Source organism: Eufriesea mexicana, unplaced genomic scaffold (genome assembly GCF_001483705.2).
Source record: "Eufriesea mexicana isolate 0111107269 unplaced genomic scaffold, ASM148370v2 scaffold422, whole genome shotgun sequence".
Lineage (NCBI taxonomy): Eukaryota > Metazoa > Arthropoda > Insecta > Hymenoptera > Apidae > Eufriesea > Eufriesea mexicana.
In genome coordinates, this window is record NW_016908602.1 from 193,192 (window position 1) to 217,282 (window position 24,091).

The window sequence follows — 24,091 nt, forward strand, 5'->3', positions numbered from 1 at the left end:
TCGAAATTATAATTTCAATTTAATAATTCGCCTACGGAACATTTATAGACGCTAATAATATAATTAATTGGTAGTGGCGCGAAAACAACGGGTCGGTATTAATTGATTCCATCGAGAAAAGAGACGACCTCGAGAGGCCACTGCGTCGCTGCGGCAGCAGGCAAGTCTCGCTTTGGACGCGTTCGGAGACACGTTTCTATACAAATTTCAACGCACCGGAGGAATCCTAACGAAGCGCGAGACGCGGAATCAAAGGGCGCGAGGGAAGCTCGATAAGTGGCAGCGGAAAAGAGGAAAGCGAATGCAAAGGAAAGCGAGAAAAAGGAAAGTTGTTCGTTGCACTGATTCACGCGATACACCGCACAGGACCAAGCCGGTTCGTTACTATTTCTATCTCATTAACGACGCAGGCTATCGAGACTGGGGGGCGCGTCTCGGTGTCTGCTCCTTTCGAAAATACGCGCCTCGTTAATTGGACCTGGTAACAGCGTCCTCGTGGTCACGGGTTCGGGCTGGAGATAACGAAAAAATTTATCCACGTTATTAACCATCGGGAAAAATCGCGCGATTTCCTCCGGAGCCAGCCTGCCTGCCGGCGCAAGAACGATATTTTATCGCAATTGCATCTAGATTTCATCATTAACTGTTCCCCACCCGGGAACGGACGCGCGCCCACCCCCCTGCATCAAGATTTTACGATACCAGCTTTGTTTTTCCGATCGACCGTCCTGTTTGTTTTTCGCGTCAGCCATGAACCGCCATTTTTTCCCTTCTTCTGCGGGGTTCCATGTAATTTCGATTATCATCTCGCGAGTCGTCTTTTTGCCTAGACGTCTCGTAAACGCGGCCCGATTAAGGATGGATATCCGAGTCTTAGGGCTGGAGATCGGCCAACGACGGGGATAATCGTCTCGGTGAGGAATGTTCCGTTTCAAGGTCGAAATATCGAGAAATATGCGTTTATTGATTAATTGGATTAATGAAAAAGCTGAACCTGAAGAAGGCGTGGGGGGTCCTTCCCCATGGTTATTGAAATTGGCTTGTCGCAGATATCCTCGACATGGTGGTGGTGCTACAAGGGATAAAAGGAAATAGAAGGGATGCGTTTCGTCCTGGGTATATTAGTGGACTCATCGATAAGGCTACCTAGTAGGCCGTTTTAACATACGTTTTATACACCAGAATTTATTTTGATTTATATAATAATGTATATTAATAATAATATACATCCAAAGAAAGCAAACCATACAAAAGGGTTACAAATGAGAACTTGGACCATGAGATCGATAGCTCCAGCGTGAAGTACTCGCAATCTTAAATTAAACTTAAACTTCAAACAAATTAAATGCTTATCACTGTAGGATAATATAAACCAAAGAGTTATTTTATTGTATATTAAAATGCGTGTGTGCCTATGTATAGAAAGACACATATATGAAAACAATACAGCTTTTGGTTTTAAGTAAACAGGATACAGAGGGTAGACTGGATAAGTAAATAAATAAATAAAACTAATGAAATAAATAATAAATAAAAAGGCTAACTAACAGGTCCGGCCTTAGATCTGGATATTATTGAAAAATTTAAAAATTGTATATATATGACTTGCGAGAAGGTCCTCGATCTCCTTCAAGTAGAAATCCATCTATCAGCGAGGGTGGTGTTGCTAAATGATGCTACCACAAAGGAATCGAAATTATTAAAACCTGACGTCGAATGAGCCAAGAAAATTCGATTCAAAGGAGGCCCTAATATTCTCCCTATTCTTGCAACCTTGCCTCCCCCCGAAATTACATTTTGGTCGATGAACCTTCTCCTAGGGAACCATGGATACAGGCCCTAAGAGATTCATAACCACCGAATTTCCATCAGCCGGGAAGGATAAACACCGAAATCAGCCAAAGCTTTCTTGTCGGTGTCAGAGCTCCGGGACACCGTTAGATCCAAGAGTAGACTTTATTAAAAACGGACAGGAGGGTGCCTAACGTGGTCTCACCCTCGCGAGATCGTATCGCTCCCTTCCATCACAACCCGCGTCATTTTTCTTGCAAATTACCAAACTTGCAGCTATATCGCGATCACGATGACGAATTATTCTCTAAAATCGGATCGATGTCAAAGGGAAATCGATCGAGAAGGGGGTTGAGGGTCCAGGCTAGACTCCGCGAAGTATATTACGAAACGAATCTCCAGGGTCGAGGTGTCGTGGACAAGTGGTTGTAATGAACGTCCTAATGAATATGCACAATGAACAGACCCTCGTTAGGACACGTGCTGTACTTACTTAGCCAACTGAACCGCGTTAGTCGCGGCTTACCAACCCTGCCGCGACCTGCTCGCCTTTTTAAAGATTATTAACGGCGTTGTAGCAGCCGGCTTTGGAAACCTTCTCTGGAACCTGCACGAAGACCTTTGCATCCTTATCACGGCAGCCTTCTAATCGAGAAGCTGCAGAGAAGTCGCCACTGCGAATGTTAATTTGGCTCGGACCTCCCCTCGAGGTAACCCGAGGGGGTGATAAACCGATTCAGAACCGATCCACGTGTGTCGAATATTGGAAATATATGAAAAATGGCGGAATAATTGCAACCTGGGTGACAAATACGTCGCGTTGGAAACCACCCTGTATTTCTCTGACAGATATTCGGGAATCGAGATTCTCGAGCGAGGGGAGTTAAAATGGCGGCTATCGAGCGGCCATACTGCGATCTCCGGTATTTTCCGAATAAAGGAATTCGGCTAATAAATTCCATAAACCACGCGACACTGGGTGCATCGAAATTGCGACGCGTTAAGACGAAATAAGCGTGGCTAGCCACTCTTTTCTCGGGCGCTGGTAAATTTTCCCTGGGAATCGCGGTGATAAATCAGGCCGAGGTAAATCACGCGAAAGATTCGAGGAAAGAAAGAACGGCGAGGAAAGAGGAGTCCCCCTCTCTCTCTCTCTCACTCTCTCGTCTCGTTACAATCTCGATTTTCTCGAGACGGGGCCGTTAGAAAATAACGAGGTAACTACAGGTTAACGCCGTTATCGCATGACGGGGTTTATGGGGTCCCATCGCCGACAAGCGAGCCCCATGGCGCAAGTATATCACGGCCCGTGCAGTTATGTTTCAACGGGGTATATTCCGGTGGCTCACCATAGGGCGACGGCGGGATGAGCGGGGATGCCAGTGGATATTAATTGGCTTCCGATCTGCATCGAGACCACCATCGAGACACCCCTCGAAACAGGTGCCCGCGAGGCGTCGCCAACCCATGGCAAACCGACATTAGTGCGAGTTTAGTCGAGTCTCGGTGTGGCCAAGTACGCGAGTAATTTATCCTCGGAAACGTAATAATCCGACGAGTGAACAAGTTCCCCTCGGGCATCGATTAATCTCGAATCTACGCCAAAGTCGATGGGTAATCTGTGCCCCCTCTGCTTGCCGATTCTTAATTTTCCTTCCACGATCTCTTTGCTTCGTGTGCACGTACAGGTCTCGCGTTGTTGAAATTCTTCTTACATCGGCTTACCGTTCTACCGATACGCGTTACTGGCTCGAACCGAAGCAGTCGTTCAGCAGTCTCCGACTTTGAGATTTAATTCGATCATAAAACGAGGAATCCGCGATGAGCTTATTCTTTATGATCGTTACGACCGCGTACGGCAGAACGTTACGACGCAGTAAAATTGATTTTTACAAGATAAGATGGAAAGCACTTCATCTTCTCAACTACAATTTGGATGAAGCAGACTCCTCTGCGGGTCTGTCGATTTTTGTTGGATGCCCAGCGTCAAAGTTCAAAACATCTTACACGTTCCTATCGTGACTAAGAGTCAATGGTCATCTTCATCCCTCTAAAAAGTACGAATATATAAGAGTACGCGAGCTCCGATTACCGATAAGATGGCGTGAGTGAGGAGCAAACAGCAGTGATAGCCGGAGTCTCAAATCGAAGCGGCGATCGGCTTGATTTTGGGGACCAAAAGACAAATGAGGCCCACCTTTAAAAGGACAGCTCGAGGAACGAGTCGCAGTCTTACGCGAGAGAAGAGAGTGACGTGTACTTTGCACTCGAGAGACACCTTTCAGACGTCATTTGATAAAATTTCGGAGCTTAATTGTGGTAAAGATGGAATTTATAGAGATTGAACTTTTAATTTTCATTATATTTTATTTCCTTATGGTACAAATGCGCGGAAGCCCGAGTCTTCTGAGATGCGTGATGCAGACAGTGGGTTGTCAAAAAGAGTGACCCCTCGAACCCATCAGCCAAGTCCTTAAAGGCCCTATGATTCCTCGAAGCAAACATAGATACAGATGCAGGGTGACTCCATGCAAATAAAGACTCCTCTCACGCGATATTAATTAATATATCAAATTTAAAATAATATAACGGTTCTCAATCGAAATTAAATAATTTTATTTATTAATTATTATACGATTTCTTATTTACTGCTCAAAAAATATCGCCAACCCTGTAGCAGACAATTTTTCAACTCGTACCCCTTTTTACTCAAAAAATCGTCGAGCGCAGTGTTAAGTAAAGCGTTCACCGAGAGTTAGATTCATTAGAATCTGGAAACTGTACGAAGGCAGTTCTTCTTCTTCTCTACCGATACATAGTTACTGTATTCCGAACACACACGTATAATCCTTGCAAAATACTCTTTGCAAACTGGCTCGAAAATTGTTCGTTTATCCGTGCATCGCGAACAGGGCTATATTTCACCCGTTAAACGCGAATAAACGTTATTTTTATCGGCGCTGTTGTCGGCGGGGAAGCTCGTAAACAACGCGGTTACAAAAAAGGGGGCACGCGCGAGGACGCGAAGAAAAATCGGTAACGATTATCGCGCATCGATGCAAATCCTATTACGTCCGTAATCCCCGTGTATCCCCGGTGTTAATTAACGAAACTTATTTATCACGACCGCATGACGGCATTCTTGCCGGCGTGAACGAAACCCGAGCAGATCGACGGACGATCGGCCGGCAAGTAGAACCGTAAATTGCGCTGCGCGCACCCCCCAACGATCGATACGCCGCGCACGTGGCGCGCGCATCCCGATACCCGCCGATCTACGACGATCCATCCGCGCATCGATCCTCGCGCGTGGCGGCTATCCAAACAGGTTCTCGTATGATTAATATATGCACCGGCGGATACAAATGGCCAGTCTTTACGCGCTACCGTGTACAAGTCGCGAATCGACGTGCTGGGCCTGTAAAATCGAGCCGGGAAAAATTAAAGGATTATCCGGGATTACGAGCGGGAACAGCATCGCGACCGCATCCAGCTAGCCGATCATCGCAGTCCCGTTTCGAATCCACGCGTATCCTTTATTTCCCCCCTAACGTTAGATCGATTACGGGGGTGCGAAAAGGGAGACGCGCTGCCAGCACGGACCAACCCTTAAGCTTTTCACTGCTAATTACGTTAATAACTTCAACGGCCAGAGAATTTATGGACGCGGTCTAGGGGATGGATCTCCCACTTTTTCTCCCTCTCTCTCTCTCTGCTTCTCTCTCCTCAGGTGTGCCAGGGAAAGCTTAAAGACGAGGGTCGGTACTAATTCGGGCTGGACCGGCGTCTTAACGAAGCCATTCGCGGTAATATTAATTCGTTCGGTCATACTTAATTGAACTCGGCGAATTCCGCCAATTTGTCGCGATTTATTAACGATTTCCCCGTTGAATGAAAAGGTCGGTTCGCTTGTAATTGTTGTTCCACCTCTCGTTTCTTTTCGAATTATTTCTTTTCGTTTTAATGGATCCCTGACCTCGCCCTTTCTCCCTGCAAACGCCAGGGAAACAACCGTGACGCGCAACGTCGCGCAGTTTAACTGAGAAACTTCGTTAAGGGAGACGATAATTACTGTAAACAATTTTATTCTTTCTCGCATTAAATGCCCCGGGAGAATTATTCAGAGAAAGCAGCTTGTCCCGGGTCTATATCCGCTCCTCTTGCTCAGACAAACCGGAACTGCTTATTATGTTAGAGGATAGAACAAGCCCCATACAAATCTCGTTTCTCGTAAGACGGTCGTTGAAAGGTCGCAACCTTATTTCCCGTTATTTCCCTTGTCCCTTTGTGTCTCTGGACCCGGGACACTTAGCCGTGGACGAAAATATGGTCGCGCCAACCAGACGAGTCAGCGGAGAAAAACGAATGTACTTGCACGATCGAGGCGACACTGTCTTCTCTCCTGGGCACGCTATCGTGTCGTTTCACCTTGATTATACTGGCCAGGTTTCGAAAAGCGACGGGGGATACGAGTTATCGATTGCGTTGCTTGTCCCGTGAACTTTTAGGGAATTTTCTTTTTCACCGTTAGGCGAGATTGTACCTACGAGTCGAATGGCTCCCTGTAAAGTTGTTACGTCGGGTATCTTTGGATAATAAAGACGTCTTAAGCGAGTTCTCTCGGTAAAGTAGCACGGCGAGAAGCGAGATGGGTAGAAACTTGCAGGCCCATTGTACATTTATGAACGCGAGGTGTCGAAGAAGTTGTCAGAGTGGAAATAAAACGAAGAGTCAACGGCGTATCCGACAACAGATGACTTTTCATTGAGAAACTTGGTAGACCGTTCGAGTTTCGCCGTAATTTTCTTTCTCCTCCTTTTCCTCTTTTTCCATAATTCGCGAAACTTCGGCTGTAAAAAGATCAACGAAGGTACGTACCAACGAGTACCCGATACTTTTTCCATCGATCCACCGATGGCTCGTTAACAGCTCGCAACAGCGTAACTGGACCGAGATATCGCTCATCTTTAAACGCGTTCCGGTATTCGAATACCCGAGTTTTGATTACGATGCTTCGCAATTCGTTCGCCTATGAAATCCCTCTTTAAATCCACCTTTCCATTCTCGCAGCGCAAACCTCTCCCTCGAATCGAGGAGGACCAATAGGATTTTAGTCCAACGATAACTCGAGGATGCGGAATTTCCACGGGAAATTAATCTACGCGTAAAAGTAAGTCGAAATGCAGGAACGAAATTTTTCCGTCCGAGGCTCCGTTTCCGAGGAAATCCGGTTCGAAACTTGGAGCACGCGCGCATTCGATTAACTCGCAATGAAACGCGATCAGCGCCGCGCGCCACGGTGTCCACCATTGCTATTTCCAACTCGATTATCTCGAAAACGGAGCTTCGAACGAGAAAACTTGCCTCTTCCTTTTCGGTTTATTTTTTCGCGTAGAACAAGGATATCGAAGCGCGATTCATCCATTACCTTGGTTAAGCTGGAAAAAGCGGGTGGGATAACAAAATATCCGGTGTAATCGACGAATCTCGGGTACTAATCACCCCGGACAATACCGATAACTGGGACGAGTGCAGCGAGGGATCGATATGACAGGAGAGAAGCCCGTAATCCGACTTAAGCCGATGACTATCGCGATTTTCGTATTTTCCACGAAACATTTGTTGGTATGCGCAGCGGGTGCCGTCTATGGGGGTAATGGGGAAGCCAAGCTTGGAGGGATCGCGACAAAGATGAGAAGAGCGACGGAGTTTAAAGGAAAGCTTGGCTGCCGAACGACTAATAAGATTACCTTCCGCCTAATCATTCTCGCTCCCGTGAACGCCATGCAACCCCACGCCATCAAACGTTCTCCATTCTCCAACCTTCCAGCCTTCTCCCGTACAACCGCCATGCCTGTATTCGCGAAGGATAATTTTCCGAGGCGACACCTAATTATCGGGAAATTCTGCGCGTCCACGGGCTTCCAACCTGAACCAGTGCTTTGGAGACAGACAGACAGATAAGTGGTGGGATAAACGGATGGATTAACCGTGGCCTGGTACACGAGCAACTTTTGTACAGTCAGCCAACGGAGCTGGCTTTTCGTTTGCTAAAAGTCGCGAGGCGAGATACCAGGATGATGGTTATGGTTCACGGGTAGAGAAAGTAGACTGTGTTGCGCCGGGGATCAATTTTCCGTGAAATTCCTTTTACTTAGAGGGGAACCGGTGTTGTGGGTGTTTCGATGCTCTCAGACTAGCGTTCTTCGCGCTGATTTCTGCTCTCGTTTATTCGTGGCTGAGGTTTTGGTGCATGGTACTGTCGTAATATTTGTTAACCCTTTGCACTCGAGAGGCGACTCTCAGTCTCAATTTAATCAGATTCTAAAGATCGATGTTAATTAACGCATCAAATTTAAAATTACCCAACAATGCGTGGAATTTCGAGGAAAAATAATTCTACGTCTTAATTTGCATACTATCTACCGTTTCAAAAATATCCTCGAGTTTATGGCAGAAAGTCTTCGAATTGCTATTTTCCTGTAACGAAAATGTCGAGTGCAAAGGTTAACCCCTTCTCGTGCCATCTAGCTCGACGAAATCCGGGCCCAAATGATAGACGTCTACTGCTTTGTAACAGAGATTATAAGAGTGGTGGATGAAATATCAATGACAATAAGAACAATTCTTTATTTAATTATAAAAGAAATGATCAAACACAAATATTAAATATAAATTTAATTAATTCCTGCCATCACATGCTCACACCTCTTTTCACTATTGCAACTCAATTACAACTGACCTATGCCCAATCTCTCTGGTTTGTTCTTTCTACTTTCATGTATTATATGAACATACACAATTCACGCACACCTCCATCATTACACGCATACTCGTTTATGAGGATAACCTGAATCCATTAGATATTGGCATCCTTGTCCTTTGCATACTTGTCCCATTCATCCCTTTCTTACACACATCGCTCCTTTATTATATCAACACCTACATATTCAAAATGTATGTTAACCATTACCACAGATTGTAATTGGCAAAACATCATTCCGTGATGTTTACGTTTGTCCGATTTGCTATCCACGAGTCTGGCTCGTGGTATTCATGTTTGGGCCGTCTTTCTGTTCACGAGTCTGACACGTGATATTTGTGTTTGGACCAAAATCTTCATCACGAGTCTGACTCGTTGAAGTACGGGAAGAGGTTAATAACATTTGAGATATTTTTACGTGGGAGGCTAATTACGCGTGGTTAATATCCCTCGTTCGTACAAAGGTAGAGATCTCGAGGCTTAACAAATTTCACCATGGATCAGATATTTTTAACTTTCTGTTCCAAGTAATTAATTTTAGAGGCACACAAATGACCCGTGGCGTGGAAAATGGAAATTGCTCCACTTTCGTATTTCAAATTCCACCGGTGATGCGTGCCCGGTTAGCAATGTCGGATGTACGCGATAAATATTGTCGAGAATATCTCGAGAATTTTGGAAATTTTCAGGCACCCTTTGAGGTGCGAGAATGTGCATCAATCGTGGTTTGTAACTTCTGCGGGTATTTGCGCCTTTGCAGAAAATGTCTTTAACGTCCCGATATCGCGACGAATTTATAGCCTGTCATCCGCAGAAGACAGTCCACGGTACCTGTTGATGGTCCAATAAATAAATCTTTTCGCCACGGTGATTTCGGGCCCCTGAAAATTTATGTGCACAGTTGGTAATACCCGTGCAACACAGTAGCCACGATTATCATTGACTCCTTGGCCGACGCAATCCATTCGAATTTCGCGAATCACCGTCGTCGATCAGGGATTCCTTTTGACTGGAAAAATTCCAGTTCCACTGGGAACCAGTTAGAATCCGCACAATCGAGATCCCTACGATAAAATACCATCCCTCGTAACTAGGAAAACAACAATCGATTACCGGTATTCAAATTTTAGTATAACAAAACGAGCTCCCTCGAGCAAATCGAACTTACGACTCCAAAATTTGAAATCCCGTATAAATTGAACCGCGAGAAGCTGTTCGGAATGTTACTTTCATTTGGCAGCACGCGTCGTGGAAAATATACCCGGTGTCTGCAGGATTTTTCAATGTTCAGATATTCGAGATGAAGCCTTCGGAATATTGATGAAAGCGATTTCCAGGAGCATAGGTCGATATCCATTTTCGTTGACAGAGAAAAGGTAGAGATAAAGTGGAAGGACAGGAAAAAGCGGAATCTTAGGGAGAAAGTAAAGACGCGGAGGAGTGGAAGCAGAAAAATGTCGTATCGTTACAGGAACGATAAGCGGGGTTCGCGAAAGAAGTTCCGCAGCCGAACCTCAGCCAAAGCTAACTCGAAGGAGAATTTCGAAATTCGAGTTCCAAGGGAGTTTATCAGACGCGAGGCTGGATAACGAGATAGCGGCTTATCGCGCCTGCGTGATATATAGACCGTGGAAAAACTTGCTAAACCGTTAAGGAGAGAAAGATTGCGCCAGAAATTTCATATACGCGCAAGGTTCTTGCGTATGCCAGGGTATACGAGTATCAACACGGGAAGCACACATATGCGGGTCCCATTTTTCATTACGCCACGTGTATCGAGTGACACGTGATCGAAGTATCGACGTGTTTACACGCGTGTTCTCCAGCTGACGAGGCTCGCTGGGAAATTTGTCGGCTGCGGGAGAGAAAATTGAAATGATCTCCGTAAACGAGGTAGCACGTTGAGCGGGACAATTATTCGCGAATAGTGGATAATACGCGGAGATTGGGTTGATAAGGGAAGGAAAAATTTTGGAAATTTTATGCCAGTAAGAAAATGTGGAATATTCGCGTGGAAAATATTTTTTCGTGGATATTTGATCCTGGTGAATTATTTCAAATTTGGTGATAAATATTGATAAAGTATTTAGCTCCATTACGCGATATTTTTAGGAGTCGTTATTAAATTTCCCTAGGGAATTTTATCGTATTCTCCGAATTTCCCAATATTTTTTCGTGGATATTTGGTCCTGGTGAATTATTTCAAACTTGATGATAAATATTGATAAAATATTTAGCTCGATTACGCGATATTTATTAGTGACTATTATTAAATTTTCCTACGAAATTTTATTCCATTCTCCGAATTTTCCAATATTTTTTCGTGGATATTTGGTCCTAATAAATTATTTAAAATCTGGTGATAAATATTGATGAAATATTTAGCTTAATTACGCGATATTTCTAGGAATCATTATTAAATATTCCTAGGGAATTTTATGGCATTCTCCGAATTTCCCAATATTTTTTTGTGGATATTTGTTCCTGGAGAATTATTTAAAATTTGGTAACAAATATTGCTAAAATATTTTACTCGATTGCGCGATACTTTTATGAATCATTATTAAATTTCCCTAGAAAATTTTATTTTATTCTCCAAGTCTTCCAAGTTTAAAATTTCCAAATTTTTAAACTTTCAAAATTAATAAAAAAAAATTCCATGTTCTGGAATATTTAACTTATCGAAGTTTAAAATTGTAAAAATTCCGAACTCTGGAATATTTAAATTTTCAATATCTCGAATTCTCGTAGCTCTAATTTCTCGAAGCTCTAATTTCTCGAATATTTAAATTTTCAATGCCTCGAATTTCCATAATCGTAATTTTCAATTCTTTTTCTTTTTTTTTTTTTTAAGTTTAGAAATCGAACAGTTCTGTTTCCGCGATTAACGTTACTCTCTCGAACATGGATGATGGCTTTCGAAGGCCGCTAGTGGCGGATTCTTGCGCAGAAAAGCGTTAATCGACGACAGCGTCGTCTAATTACGCAATTAATCGGCCGCCACTCGGTCGACTAATTTTATCGAAAGTGTAACAGAACTTTCCCGTTTTCCTGCGGCTGGTTTCTATCGCGCGTTGCAACCAGGTGAAACCAACCTGGATGATCGTGCTATCGCGATCTCGAGATCGATACTTGATTGGGACGCTTACCTTGTAGATCTCATCTACGAGTCTAGTGAGTTCTTCGGTTTCCATGGTATATACCCCTTCGATGTCTGAGAGCTGCACTTTAACCGACTTCACGAGATGCTCATATTTTTCCGTCCTTCCGAAACCGGATCTCACGTAGCCGTTCCACTTTCGCGAAGTCGATCGTTCGGGATCGGAAACCGATAAATTTCCCCCTAATTCGTCTCTGTTCGTCGGCCGGACCTGTAACGAGAGGAAAAAAGGCTAAAGAATAGACAGAGTAAGGTTCGTTTAACGATGCACACCGCCTTCGGCGTTTATTGGCTATTCCGTTCCGTCGAAACTCAACGTCCACGCACTTTACGCCGACGATAAGAGCTTTTAATTCCTCCTTCCTCGAGCCCCCCTCCAAACTCTCGATAAGGGTCTATAGCTTCACGCTGTCTCACTGTACCCTAACACTTATCCTCCTAACTTTTATTATCCGAACAGTAGCGTACCTTCTTCGTCACCTTAACGCAAACTTGCTTTTTCCTATAAATTTCCCATTTAAAAATCTTCGATTTGGGGGTCTTTTTATTATTTGTTACCATGAGACGTGATAAAAGGATTCTCTCATTCGGACGAACGCGTTTATAGCGTTTGGATAATTCGAATGGCGAAGATTTCACCGCGTTTTTATTCCCGTGACGCAAATAGACGCATTCTTCTTGGGAGTTTGATTTTGATGGTTGGATCGAGAGAAGGGATGGAGAAAGAGTGGTTTCTGCGATTAAGTTGCGTCACAGGGACAGACGAACAATGTGTCTGGGGGCTGTAAAATTTGAATAACCCTGTACGGTTCGGGCATTATGCAAATGCTTGAAATCTGTAAATTATAATGCAGAAAGAGGAGGCGCTGGCGATTCAAGGAGATCCTCTGTATTCAAATTAATATAAAGAGGCTTAACAAAGTCGAAACAGTTGCCAAGCATGCTAATGTATCATGCTGATACAGCGCTAAGTGAATTTAACTGCTATTCGTTGGGGCAAGTTCGTACGGGCAACGAAATTGCACGAATTATCTCCGGGACGTTCCAGCCAGGAGAGGGCCAGGTGCAATAATTCACGAGTAACCGGCGCATTTAGAATAACAATTTACAAAATCTTGAGCGGCAAATTCAACGATGCTTTTATGTTAATGTTCGCGCATTAAAATTCTCATCGCGCGATACGAAGGACTCCCAGCATCTCGTTCTGCGTGCTTAATGAAAACGTGTGCACGGGAACGCTTGTTTCGCTGCAAATATCCTATTTCTTCCAGTAACAACTGCCTTCCAGCTCGAATCTTCTTTAATGCTACCTTTATTCTCCAATCGGGTTCCATTCGCTACCGATTTCTTTGAACCAAGGGACGGAAATTATTTCTTAATTATACACGTTCCTTTCTTTCTATTTTCCTATCTTTTCTGCGACATTATTCGCTGTCTAATAATATTAGCCGATTGGCCAGTTGCAATTTGGATATCACGGAATTTCATTGCATAATTGTTTCAAAAATATTGGCACGTTTTCAACGAAAGTCAAAAATAAATGATCATTTATTTTCCATTTCAAACGAGGTTGCATTCGTGACCGACTTTTTTGAACGAAGAAGTATAATTTATTTTTTAATTATTTACATTCCATTACAAAAATAAATGATAATTTATTTCCTCTTTCAAACAAGGTTGCATTCGCTACCGATTTCATTAAAGGAAGAAATAAATATTATTTTTTAATTATTTACATTCCATTCTTTTCACTTTGGTATCTCTTCTGCGGCATTATTCGTTGTTTAATAGTATTAACCGATTGATCAGTTGCAACTTGCAGATCGCGGAATTTCATTGCATAATTAGTTCGTGAAAAACATTGATACGTCTTGAACCCTGGCAAAAATAAATAATCATTTATTTCCTCCTTCAAACAAGGTTGCATTCGCTACCGATTTCATTAAAGGAAGAAATAAATATTATTTTTTAATTATTTACATTCCATTTTATTTATTTTGATATCTTTTCTGCGCCATTATTCGTTGTCTAATAACATTAGCCGATTGACCAATTGCAATTTGGATATCACGGAATTTCATTGCAAAATTAGCTCATGAAAAACGTTGATACGTCTCGAACCATGAGAAAAATAAATGATCATTTATTTCCTCCTTCAAACAAGGTTGCATTCGCTACCGATTTCATTAAAGGAAGAAATAAATATTATTTTTTAATTATTTACATTCCATTCTTTTTATTTTGGTATCTTTTCTGCGCCATTATTCGTTGTCTAATAATATTAGTCGATTGACCAATTGCAATTTGGATATCACGGAATTTCATTGCATAATTGTTTAAAAAATATTGGCACGTTTTCAACGAAAGTCAAAATTAAATGATCATTTATTTTCTATTTCAAACAAGGTTACATTCGTGACCGACTTTTTTGAACGAAGAAGTATAATTTATTTTTTAATTATTTACATTCCATTCTTTTTATTTTAGTATCTTTTCTGCGCCATTATTCGTTGTCTAATAATATTAACCGATTGACTAATTGCAGATCGCGGAATTTTATTGCATAATTAGCTCGTGAAAAACATTGATACGTCTCGAACCATGACAAAAATAAATGATCATTTATTTCCTCCTTCAAACAAGGTTGCATTCGCTACCGATTTCATTAAAGGAAGAAATAAATATTATTTTTTAATTATTTACATTCCATTATTTTTATTTTGGTATCTTTTCTGCGCCATTATTCGTTGTCTAATAACATTAGCCGATTGACCAATTGCAATTTGGATACCACGGAATTTCATTGCATAATTAGTTCGTGAGAGATATTAGCAAAAATAAACGATCATTTATTTTCCTTTTCGAACGAGGTTGTTGTATTCCTGATCGATTTCTTTAAACCAAGAAACGGAAATTATTTCTTAATTATCTACATTCCTTTCTTTTTATTTTCCTATGTCTTTTGCGCCATTATTCGCTGTCTAATAATATTAGCCGATTGACAAGTTGCAATTTCGATATCACGGAATTTTATTGCATAATTAGCTCGTGAAAAATATTGATACGTCTCGAACCATGGCAAAAATAAAAGAATGAGAATTCCAATTGCGACCGATTTCTTTGAACGAAGAAGTATAAATTATTTCTTAATTATTTACATTCCTTTCTCTTCACTTTCGTATCTCTTCTGCGCGATTATTCGATGTCTAATAATATTAGCCGATTGACCAGTTGCAGCTTGGATATCGCGGAATTTCATTGCATAATTAGTGCGAGGTATCGAAATGAAATAATTCTACGAGTTAATTATTATACGAATTCTTATTTACTGCTCCAAAAAATATCATCAGCTTTATAACAGAAAATCTTCGAACGTCTGCTCTTCTTTAGCACCAAAAATTCGTCTAGTGCAAAGGGTTAATAACAGTCCGTGATAATAAGATGTTGTCTGACACTTGCACTTGAATGGCGACCAGCGGGCGCAGAAATCTGAAAAGTTTTCCATTCGAGAAAGCCGCGTAGGCAAGAACACTGTACGCGTGTGTGCGCGCGTTCTCCACGATCCATCAGCGTTTCTCGCCTAGCCTGCGCAGCCTAGGCCGCGGCTAGCATTACTCATAGGTGGTAGGAGAGGTCACGTTTTCCAGGGTACTTTCATTCCGCAAGGACACCCGGTATATATGCCTAGCCGTGTGTACGCTTGTTGCCGTAAACGCGTAGAGGGAGAGCAGGGCGGAAAAAGCGGCATAGCTTGGCCGTTTTATTTCTCGACACGCAGCGTGTGCCGAGCGTGTGCTCGCATAGGCACGCTTAAGGTGTCACGGATCGACGATCGAGAGTAGCTCGCTTGGCTTTCAACCTGATTCGAGAGCAGTTCCAGATCGAGAAATCGTGAAAGCTCCTCTGACCGTGCTGCAACCACGAAGAAGATTTAACGATTTCTTTCCTCTCTTCTTCCTTTCCCCTTTTTCCCTCCTCGCTCCCTCTTCTGCCCCTTTTTCCCGACCGTCTGGCCACTTCTTCCTCCCTGGCCTGATCCTCGCGTGACTACTCGCGCTAGGACGGTAGCAGAAGCCACGGCAGAGTCACCGGTTATCGCCCAGGCTGATAGAAACTGACAGATACCACGATTTCCAGTCGTCTGTCGTTTATATCCAGGCTACGACATCTTCCTCTGTCTCCTTACTAGTCTTGTCAGCCGGACCAGATGCAAGGATAAATAAACACCGATGTGGGAGTGGATTAGAGACGAGCTAGGGCACTCGCGGATAATTTTTCACGTCGAGTTATGGCACCGGGAATGAATCGATTAGCCGGAAAGCTTGGCTCAGTAGGGCATGGAAGTCTACGAAGGGAACATATTGCAGTCAGCTGTTCGCAGTCGCGACTTCACGGGCTCGAGAGTTTATCGGATTAATCTCTCCGCTGGGATTCGGATGTTATGACCTAATCCATTTCGGTGTCTCTCGTCAACCTTATTTCTTTCTCGCGTGAGTCTCGTTTTTTCGCTCCGTTGTTAATTCTCAGGATGTAATTACTAAACGAATTCCGCGAAACGGGCACAGGTGGCTGGTAATGTCGCGTATGCGTTTTTGGGGAGATCTCGCGCTGCCCAAGGGCGAAGGAGACGTAACGAGACGGAAGGTCCTGCTATCTTCCGGTCACGGTGAAAACAGGCGAGCTCAATCGCGCTGTTTGAAAATATCGCAATTGCACGACTGTTCGATCGCAAAGTGAATTTTGCAGTAACTTTCCAAACGTGGCGATACCCTCTAAAAGCTTTCAGGTGAATTAAATTCCCCCGAAACGTTTACGATAAAATGTTTCCCTTTAATCTCTCTAATCACATGTGCTAGACTTGTTCCACGTATGCTGCAAACTTTCGGAATTTCGTTCGATACACGCGTTGGCCCGGTGTTTTCCCCCGTACCGACTCGATAAACTCGAAATATTTCATTTAACAAGCATGGTTCCTCCGATTCTCCTATAGCGATTCCAACTTTTCTCTTCCATCGCGAAAAATTCCGCGTTCCCTCGGGCTTCCTCCTTCGTTAGCTCGTCGATGATTTTTCGGTTTCACCGTTCGAATCCCAAGCAGCGCGATCGCTCTTCAGATTCTGTGTCGAAAAATCACGGTACATTTCGAGAGCTGTAGACAACTGACGGTGTAAAGGGAGCACAATCGCGTTACCTAGCACATATATTTTATGTGCGAAACTTCATCACTTGCGCTAGCAAGGAATTCACAGACACGTGCGCTAGAACGGTCCAGTATCTCTGTGACAATTGCCTGACGACGTGTATACCACGTCGTTGGCGATTCTGCGACAAAAGCATTACGACGTGCGTGGCACGTTTTTCCAGCGCAAGTGGTTAAAAACCTCTGGGACTCAAAGGTTAACACTGAATGCTGCGTTGGTCATATATGACCAGCCACGGTTTCTCCTATGACATCATTGGTGGTCATTGGTGACCGGAGCGCTTGAACTACTCGAACCACATTGAACTACATTAAATGAAAATTGACAGCTAGCGCATTTCCAATATAACCGCTAATTAGAAGATATTTTGAAATAAGAAGTGCCCCATTAAACGATTAAATCAAACAAAACAATATTAGAACAAATCTTGCATCTAGTGGTACACTCCCGTAGCGTCCCGTGGCAGTCAAAGGGTTAACCCTTTGCACTCGAGAGGTGAGCTTCAGTCACCATTTCATAAAATTTGGAACATCGATATTACTTAATATATCGAATTTAATGTAATGTAACAGTGTGCGAGGTATCGAAATCAAATTATTATACAATTTTTTATTTACTGCTCAAAAAGGTATCGTCAGTTTTTTAGTAGAGAATCTTTGAATTTCTACTCTTCTTTAGCCAAGCAATCGTCGAGTGCAAAGGGTTAAATTAACGATTTTCTGAAATCAGGCTCGTACAAGAAGTTTGCAAATATCGATAAAAGCTCGAGTTTCCGCGTTTCGTGGTCCTACGCGTTCGCGAATTTGCTCATGGGGTTGCTCGATAATCACGCGTGTCTCGTCCCGCGCAATTTCTACGGGAAACTTTGTGGCCGGTTTTATTCGTGCCTAGAACGGAAAAGACTCTCGGAGATTTAGCACCGGGCAATGAATCTCGGCAGTTTTATAGCGACCCGGTGCCATAAATCCACGAACATTGTTCCGTGCATTTAAATGTAGATCCGTGCGGAACGGAAATCGGAGATACAAGCGGATACGGAATAGAATCTAAGAAATTGAAGAAGTTTTCGAGCAGGGGAATGAGTTTGCTTATCGATTAACCGGGATGCAACAAAGTCACGCTCCGTGGGAAGAAAATCGAACGGGTAGATATTCTCGAAGCCGTTCCAACGTTCCGAGATCCTCGCCAAACTTTTACCTCCGAGTTTTCCTCATTTTTTCCGCGCGTAGAAAAGCTGTAATTTGCGCAATCCGCGTGCAATTGCGGAGACGTTGGTACTCTCACGGTGTACTATTAATCCTTTTTCAAAGAGGAATAAAAATATCCTGTTAGAAAGTCGATGGCATTATTTCCGACGGCATTAAAAGAAATCGCGTGTAAATACAGTTTTGCCTGGATATTTTTATTCCTATATCGATCTAGCTCGATCCAACTGTTTCGCTTCGATATATCACCCGTCGTTACGTTGCCTTAAAAATTTCGATCGTTAATTTTTATTGCTCCGCTATGGCGCCCGAGAGCTGCCTCTCGAGCGCAAACAGTTGGCACTGGAATTACCAAACGAGTCAAAAGGACTACTTTTTATTCGTCAAATATATTGTAGAATGCCGAAAACTGGTTTTATTTTATTCCTTGTTCGATGGAGGGAATATCAGGTCCGCGCGAGAGATTTTGAGACACCGAAAATAGTAAGACAGAACAATAAGAACAGAATAATACGAGCATTAAACTCGGAAAATTAATTCAACGAAGAAAAAAGGAACACTAAAATAACGTAACTATAACACACGGAAAAACACTCTAATTTGACTCTCTTCAATACCCAACGACTCACATCCGGTGCTGATCACAATTTATTTCTACGAAGACTCTTTGACGCTTCTACACTGAGGACTCTGGTTGTAACGTCAAGGGTCCTATTTTTATGCTTTTCGCAAAGCTCGATGGGGTCTTAAAATCTTCTAAATCGCGAATTGGCTGATAGGATTCAGTCCATTAGCGATTTGCTCCCAGTGACGATTGCGATTTTGTTAGCCTACGTTTCACCTTCCTGTAGAGACCACGCAACTTAGCTTCGCTAAATAGCAAAAATAGCCTTTCGTAACGGTATCCTTTTCCACTTGCTTCTAGGAAATGTCACGCATAGCTCATCGATCGATTATAATTTTCTTTTCTAAAATAATTGAGATTTAGAAGTAAATAATTTAATTAAAATCGGCAATGGTCGATTCGCGATTTCTTTCCCGAAATGGTATCCTAATCCAGTGGTATCCATTATCCACCTGGTTTTAGGAATATACGTTCGAATCACCCGTGGATGATCGTTAAATCCAGTCATTGAAGATGGAAAAATCTCGCGTGACCTACCTCGCGAGGTAGCCTCTGACACTGCGAACGTGTCTCGCGTTACACGGCCATTGCTTAGGCCATGCTGGAGAATTTACAACGCCGAGATAGCATGCAGCTCTAAGTACTTAACCTGCAACAACACCGCATTTACCACCCATCGAGCGAGGCCAGTAAAGAAGATATTCCCTGGATCGTTCGACCCACGCGAACGCCTGTCGTCTACTTTCCTCGTTGCAAACCACATCGCTGTTACGTCAGCAGAAGTCAACGAGGGACTATATATTTATTGGAGCGGTCGACAACCTGTATCTTCTCAAATCAACGCGCTCTGCTCTCACTTTTCCACAAGCGTTCCCCTTTCCCCGGCTCGATGAAATTTCTCTTCTCGCAGGTTTCATAATGTTAAATAACCAATATCTTTCTCCTCGCCGGGTTGCCTACTCTCGCATAGGCGGACGCAAGAATGCAGTCGCGAGAGGAAAGCGCGAACGGAATATGCCTCGGCGAAGCACGGCCGATCTCTGGCCGATCGTGGCGAACAGCTGGCTCCGGAGGAATTAACCGCGCACGCCTTAGACCGTGGAATTTTATGGAAACGAATGAATCAAACGCTCCTGTCCTTTTACCGGTTCACTTCTGTCATTTTTCTCCGCCGTCCGATAAACTGGCCGTGACGGAAACGCATTCTTTCACGGTTTGTCGCTCGTTCGCAGTTATTCCACGTTGCATTGACTTTGCGAGTCGAATGATTACGCCGGCCGGCAATTATCGAGACCTCGACTCAACGCAGCTTTAAGAGAAGCCATACAATACTAGGTATTCACTGTTCCTTCAATTTTTCTCGATTTTTCGCAATTTTAACACATCGCGTACGGCTCAAAGCGTTCGCAAAGACCACACATTTTTCAACGTCTCAGAAGCATGCTTGGTAAGCAATACGTTGCATATATGCACATTTTTAATTTAAAATTGTATAATAATATACTCGCATAAAGTATTCTTAGGTATTTCTATGTATTTTATACATTATATTATTATAGATTTATTATGTAAATTTTTTAGATTTTAACTAATATTTATTTCACAAACTTGAATAATGCTTTAGAGCGTGATATCTGGTAAAGCATACTCCTTTATGCAATGGTGTTTGGCACCAGATTGAAAATTTTTAAAATGCTATTTCCTTACAAATTTGCACGTATACTTCGAAATAATAAAATGTACAATAAAACACTTTATAAAGTACGGTAAACGTTCCTCACAGAGCTACCGATGTACTAGCTATACTTATTGATTGTTTTTACATTCTTGGAATGTCAGCATTCAGTTATTTTGCTTATCATTTGCCACAAGAATGCGCAAGGCTTCACTACCCTGGTAACGTAATAAAAATATTTGTCTCTGGTTGCCTAAGTCACAGATTCAATCGAAAAAGTTGATAAAGAAATCTCTCGTGACCCATACGCAATGTGTTAATTTGTTGTAGTGAAAACTAAATAGAAAAATAAATTCTACATCATAGTTATATGGAGACGATCTCTTCCTCTGTATTTTGACTTTTGCGTGGCCTTAAATATGCCAGTTCTAACTATTCACTCGTTAAATAAACATCTGTACAGTTTTCCTACCGTTTCCACAGACTACTATTCCTTTGCATTATATCCCCTTAACATAATTGGAAGATCGCCAGATTTTTCACGGGTGGTAGATTCGAGATAACTCGGGACTTCGATAACTCGATTATTTATTTTTACGAATTTCAATTTTCGCCGGGTTTCACCAAAATTTCATCCATCGTCGAGTTATATGGATTTTCGTTTACCGTCTCCACTCTCCGCCATTTTTATATCTCTTTCGCTCGATGCGGCCATTCCTAAAAGGCACTCAGACACGTCCGAAATCTTATATACGAATTATCTCTGGCACTCGATCCGAGTTGGCTACTTTCGTGTCTCTGACACTCTGGATCGAAGCTTCCTTGGTCCACGCGACTCTTGACACCTCGAACACGTCTATGCTCGGCCAAAATTTCCCGAAAGACACCTGGGCCTGACAAGTTACGATTAACGAAAATTTAGTCACAATAGGACGGAAAGATGGTAACCGTCAGGATCTCCTCCAATTTCGCTGCACGTTACTCGAAATCCACGGAATTCGCACGTTTCGTGACTTAATTGCCAGGAGTGAAAGGAATTATGCAATGCCTGGGCTGGTGGCGTGCAGCGCGTAGATCGCGAAGACAATGCGACAGAGAATTTCTGCGCGTCGCAGAAACGAAATGACATCAACCGCGGCTGTATCCTTTACATTCCATGGGCTTGTAATTCCTGCGGCATTTATAGAACGTAAACCTGTTGGTTCAGCTACGTGCACCTGTGTTCGTGAGCGTTTTACCCCGTACGCCTCGTAGCCTCGACCAACGCGTACCACCGTGAAACCAACACCCGGTCTAACGTCTCGAACTTGCCACGAAATCGAAACTTCCGTGCAATCTGACCGTCGAAATTCCGCGGAAACGCTGCGCAACGTGTTCGACAGAGCTGCGGAAAAAATCTCTCCCTCTTGCTTTCTCTTCCTCGTGTAAAAACGAGATTAACAGAATCGGTCGGGAGAACGGGCACGAAAAAGCTGCTGTATCGTTTGCATGAATTTTTCGACAGGTACACCGGTGCGTATAACGGCGAGTTAGCGCGCGGAAGAGAAACTGTTTCCCGTTGATTGAAGGATACAAATAGAACGCGTGAAATCCACGGGTAAGCGGAACTGGAAGCGGCGCACGAGGAATCCTCTCGGTTGTTTCTAAATTAATTATAGCGAAACGAATTCGATGAAAATCCCGCGAACGAGGGTTGGTCCTGGGGGGTAGACTTGGGTGCAAGAAGAAGGAGAAATGGCGGTGGGTAGACAGAGGGTGGGGGACCGGGGGCGCGCGAATTAAGCATTCCGATGGAATTCCGGCGAATTTTCGGCTGGCCGCGGAAAGAGAAACGGTCGCGTTAATAAATACCGATAGCAATTCGGGTGGAAAACATCTGTACAGTTTTCCTACCGTTTCCACAGACTACTATTCCTTTGCATTATATCCCCTTAACATAATTGGAAGATCGCCAGATTTTTCACGGGTGGTAGATTCGAGATAACTCGGGACTTCGATAACTCGATTATTTATTTTTACGAATTTCAATTTTCGCCGGGTTTCACCAAAATTTCATCCATCGTCGAGTTATATGGATTTTCGTTTACCGTCTCCACTCTCCGCCATTTTTATATCTCTTTCGCTCGATGCGGCCATTCCTAAAAGGCACTCAGACACGTCCGAAATCTTATATACGAATTATCTCTGGCACTCGATCCGAGTTGGCTACTTTCGTGTCTCTGACACTCTGGATCGAAGCTTCCTTGGTCCACGCGACTCTTGACACCTCGAACACGTCTATGCTCGGCCAAAATTTCCCGAAAGACACCTGGGCCTGACAAGTTACGATTAACGAAAATTTAGTCACAATAGGACGGAAAGATGGTAACCGTCAGGATCTCCTCCAATTTCGCTGCACGTTACTCGAAATCCACGGAATTCGCACGTTTCGTGACTTAATTGCCAGGAGTGAAAGGAATTATGCAATGCCTGGGCTGGTGGCGTGCAGCGCGTAGATCGCGAAGACAATGCGACAGAGAATTTCTGCGCGTCGCAGAAACGAAATGACATCAACCGCGGCTGTATCCTTTACATTCCATGGGCTTGTAATTCCTGCGGCATTTATAGAACGTAAACCTGTTGGTTCAGCTACGTGCACCTGTGTTCGTGAGCGTTTTACCCCGTACGCCTCGTAGCCTCGACCAACGCGTACCACCGTGAAACCAACACCCGGTCTAACGTCTCGAACTTGCCACGAAATCGAAACTTCCGTGCAATCTGACCGTCGAAATTCCGCGGAAACGCTGCGCAACGTGTTCGACAGAGCTGCGGAAAAAATCTCTCCCTCTTGCTTTCTCTTCCTCGTGTAAAAACGAGATTAACAGAATCGGTCGGGAGAACGGGCACGAAAAAGCTGCTGTATCGTTTGCATGAATTTTTCGACAGGTACACCGGTGCGTATAACGGCGAGTTAGCGCGCGGAAGAGAAACTGTTTCCCGTTGATTGAAGGATACAAATAGAACGCGTGAAATCCACGGGTAAGCGGAACTGGAAGCGGCGCACGAGGAATCCTCTCGGTTGTTTCTAAATTAATTATAGCGAAACGAATTCGATGAAAATCCCGCGAACGAGGGTTGGTCCTGGGGGGTAGACTTGGGTGCAAGAAGAAGGAGAAATGGCGGTGGGTAGACAGAGGGTGGGGGACCGGGGGCGCGCGAATTAAGCATTCCGATGGAATTCCGGCGAATTTTCGGCTGGCCGCGGAAAGAGAAACGGTCGCGTTAATAAATACCGATAGCAATTCGGGTGGCTCGGGAGGGGTGGACGTGTGATAAATTTGCAAAGCGGAGAAAAGCGATTTCCGTATCGGTGGTCATCGGGTGATACTTTCCGCGAGAAGCCAGATAAAACGCTTCTTTTCCGTGAGAAAGGCGTAGCTGCTGGAATTCAGGACGGATTCCTGGTTGTCGGTGGCCGGTGCTGCCACTGTGCCGTCTCTTTTCTCCTCGCGTGGTCGCGATATAGAAAATGGACGGACGGAAAAGTGGGGAAAAGTGGGGAAAATAGGCCGGGCGGTGGGGGGCAGTGAAATAAAATTACGGAAAGATGCGATGACCGGTGACTTTTTGCTAGTCGGCTAGTGACTAGAGAGAGAGAGAGAGAAAGAGAGAGAGTGAGGAGGGGGATGTAA

At 43.5% G+C, this 24,091-nt stretch overlaps 1 protein-coding gene across 1 annotated transcript in view; it reads right to left on the reverse strand.

Annotated features, from left to right (window-relative positions):
- The window catches only part of LOC108545449 (brain-specific angiogenesis inhibitor 1-associated protein 2-like), a gene marked incomplete at its 3' end in the record, with an annotated part of 217,061 nt that overhangs the window by 177,785 nt on the left and 15,185 nt on the right, over nucleotides 1-24,091 (reverse strand). Inside the window, exon 2 of the mRNA XM_017897072.1 lies at nucleotides 11,704-11,925. Within this exon, the coding sequence (XP_017752561.1) occupies nucleotides 11,704-11,748 (45 nt within the window). The remainder of the gene's footprint in view (nucleotides 1-11,703; nucleotides 11,926-24,091) is intronic.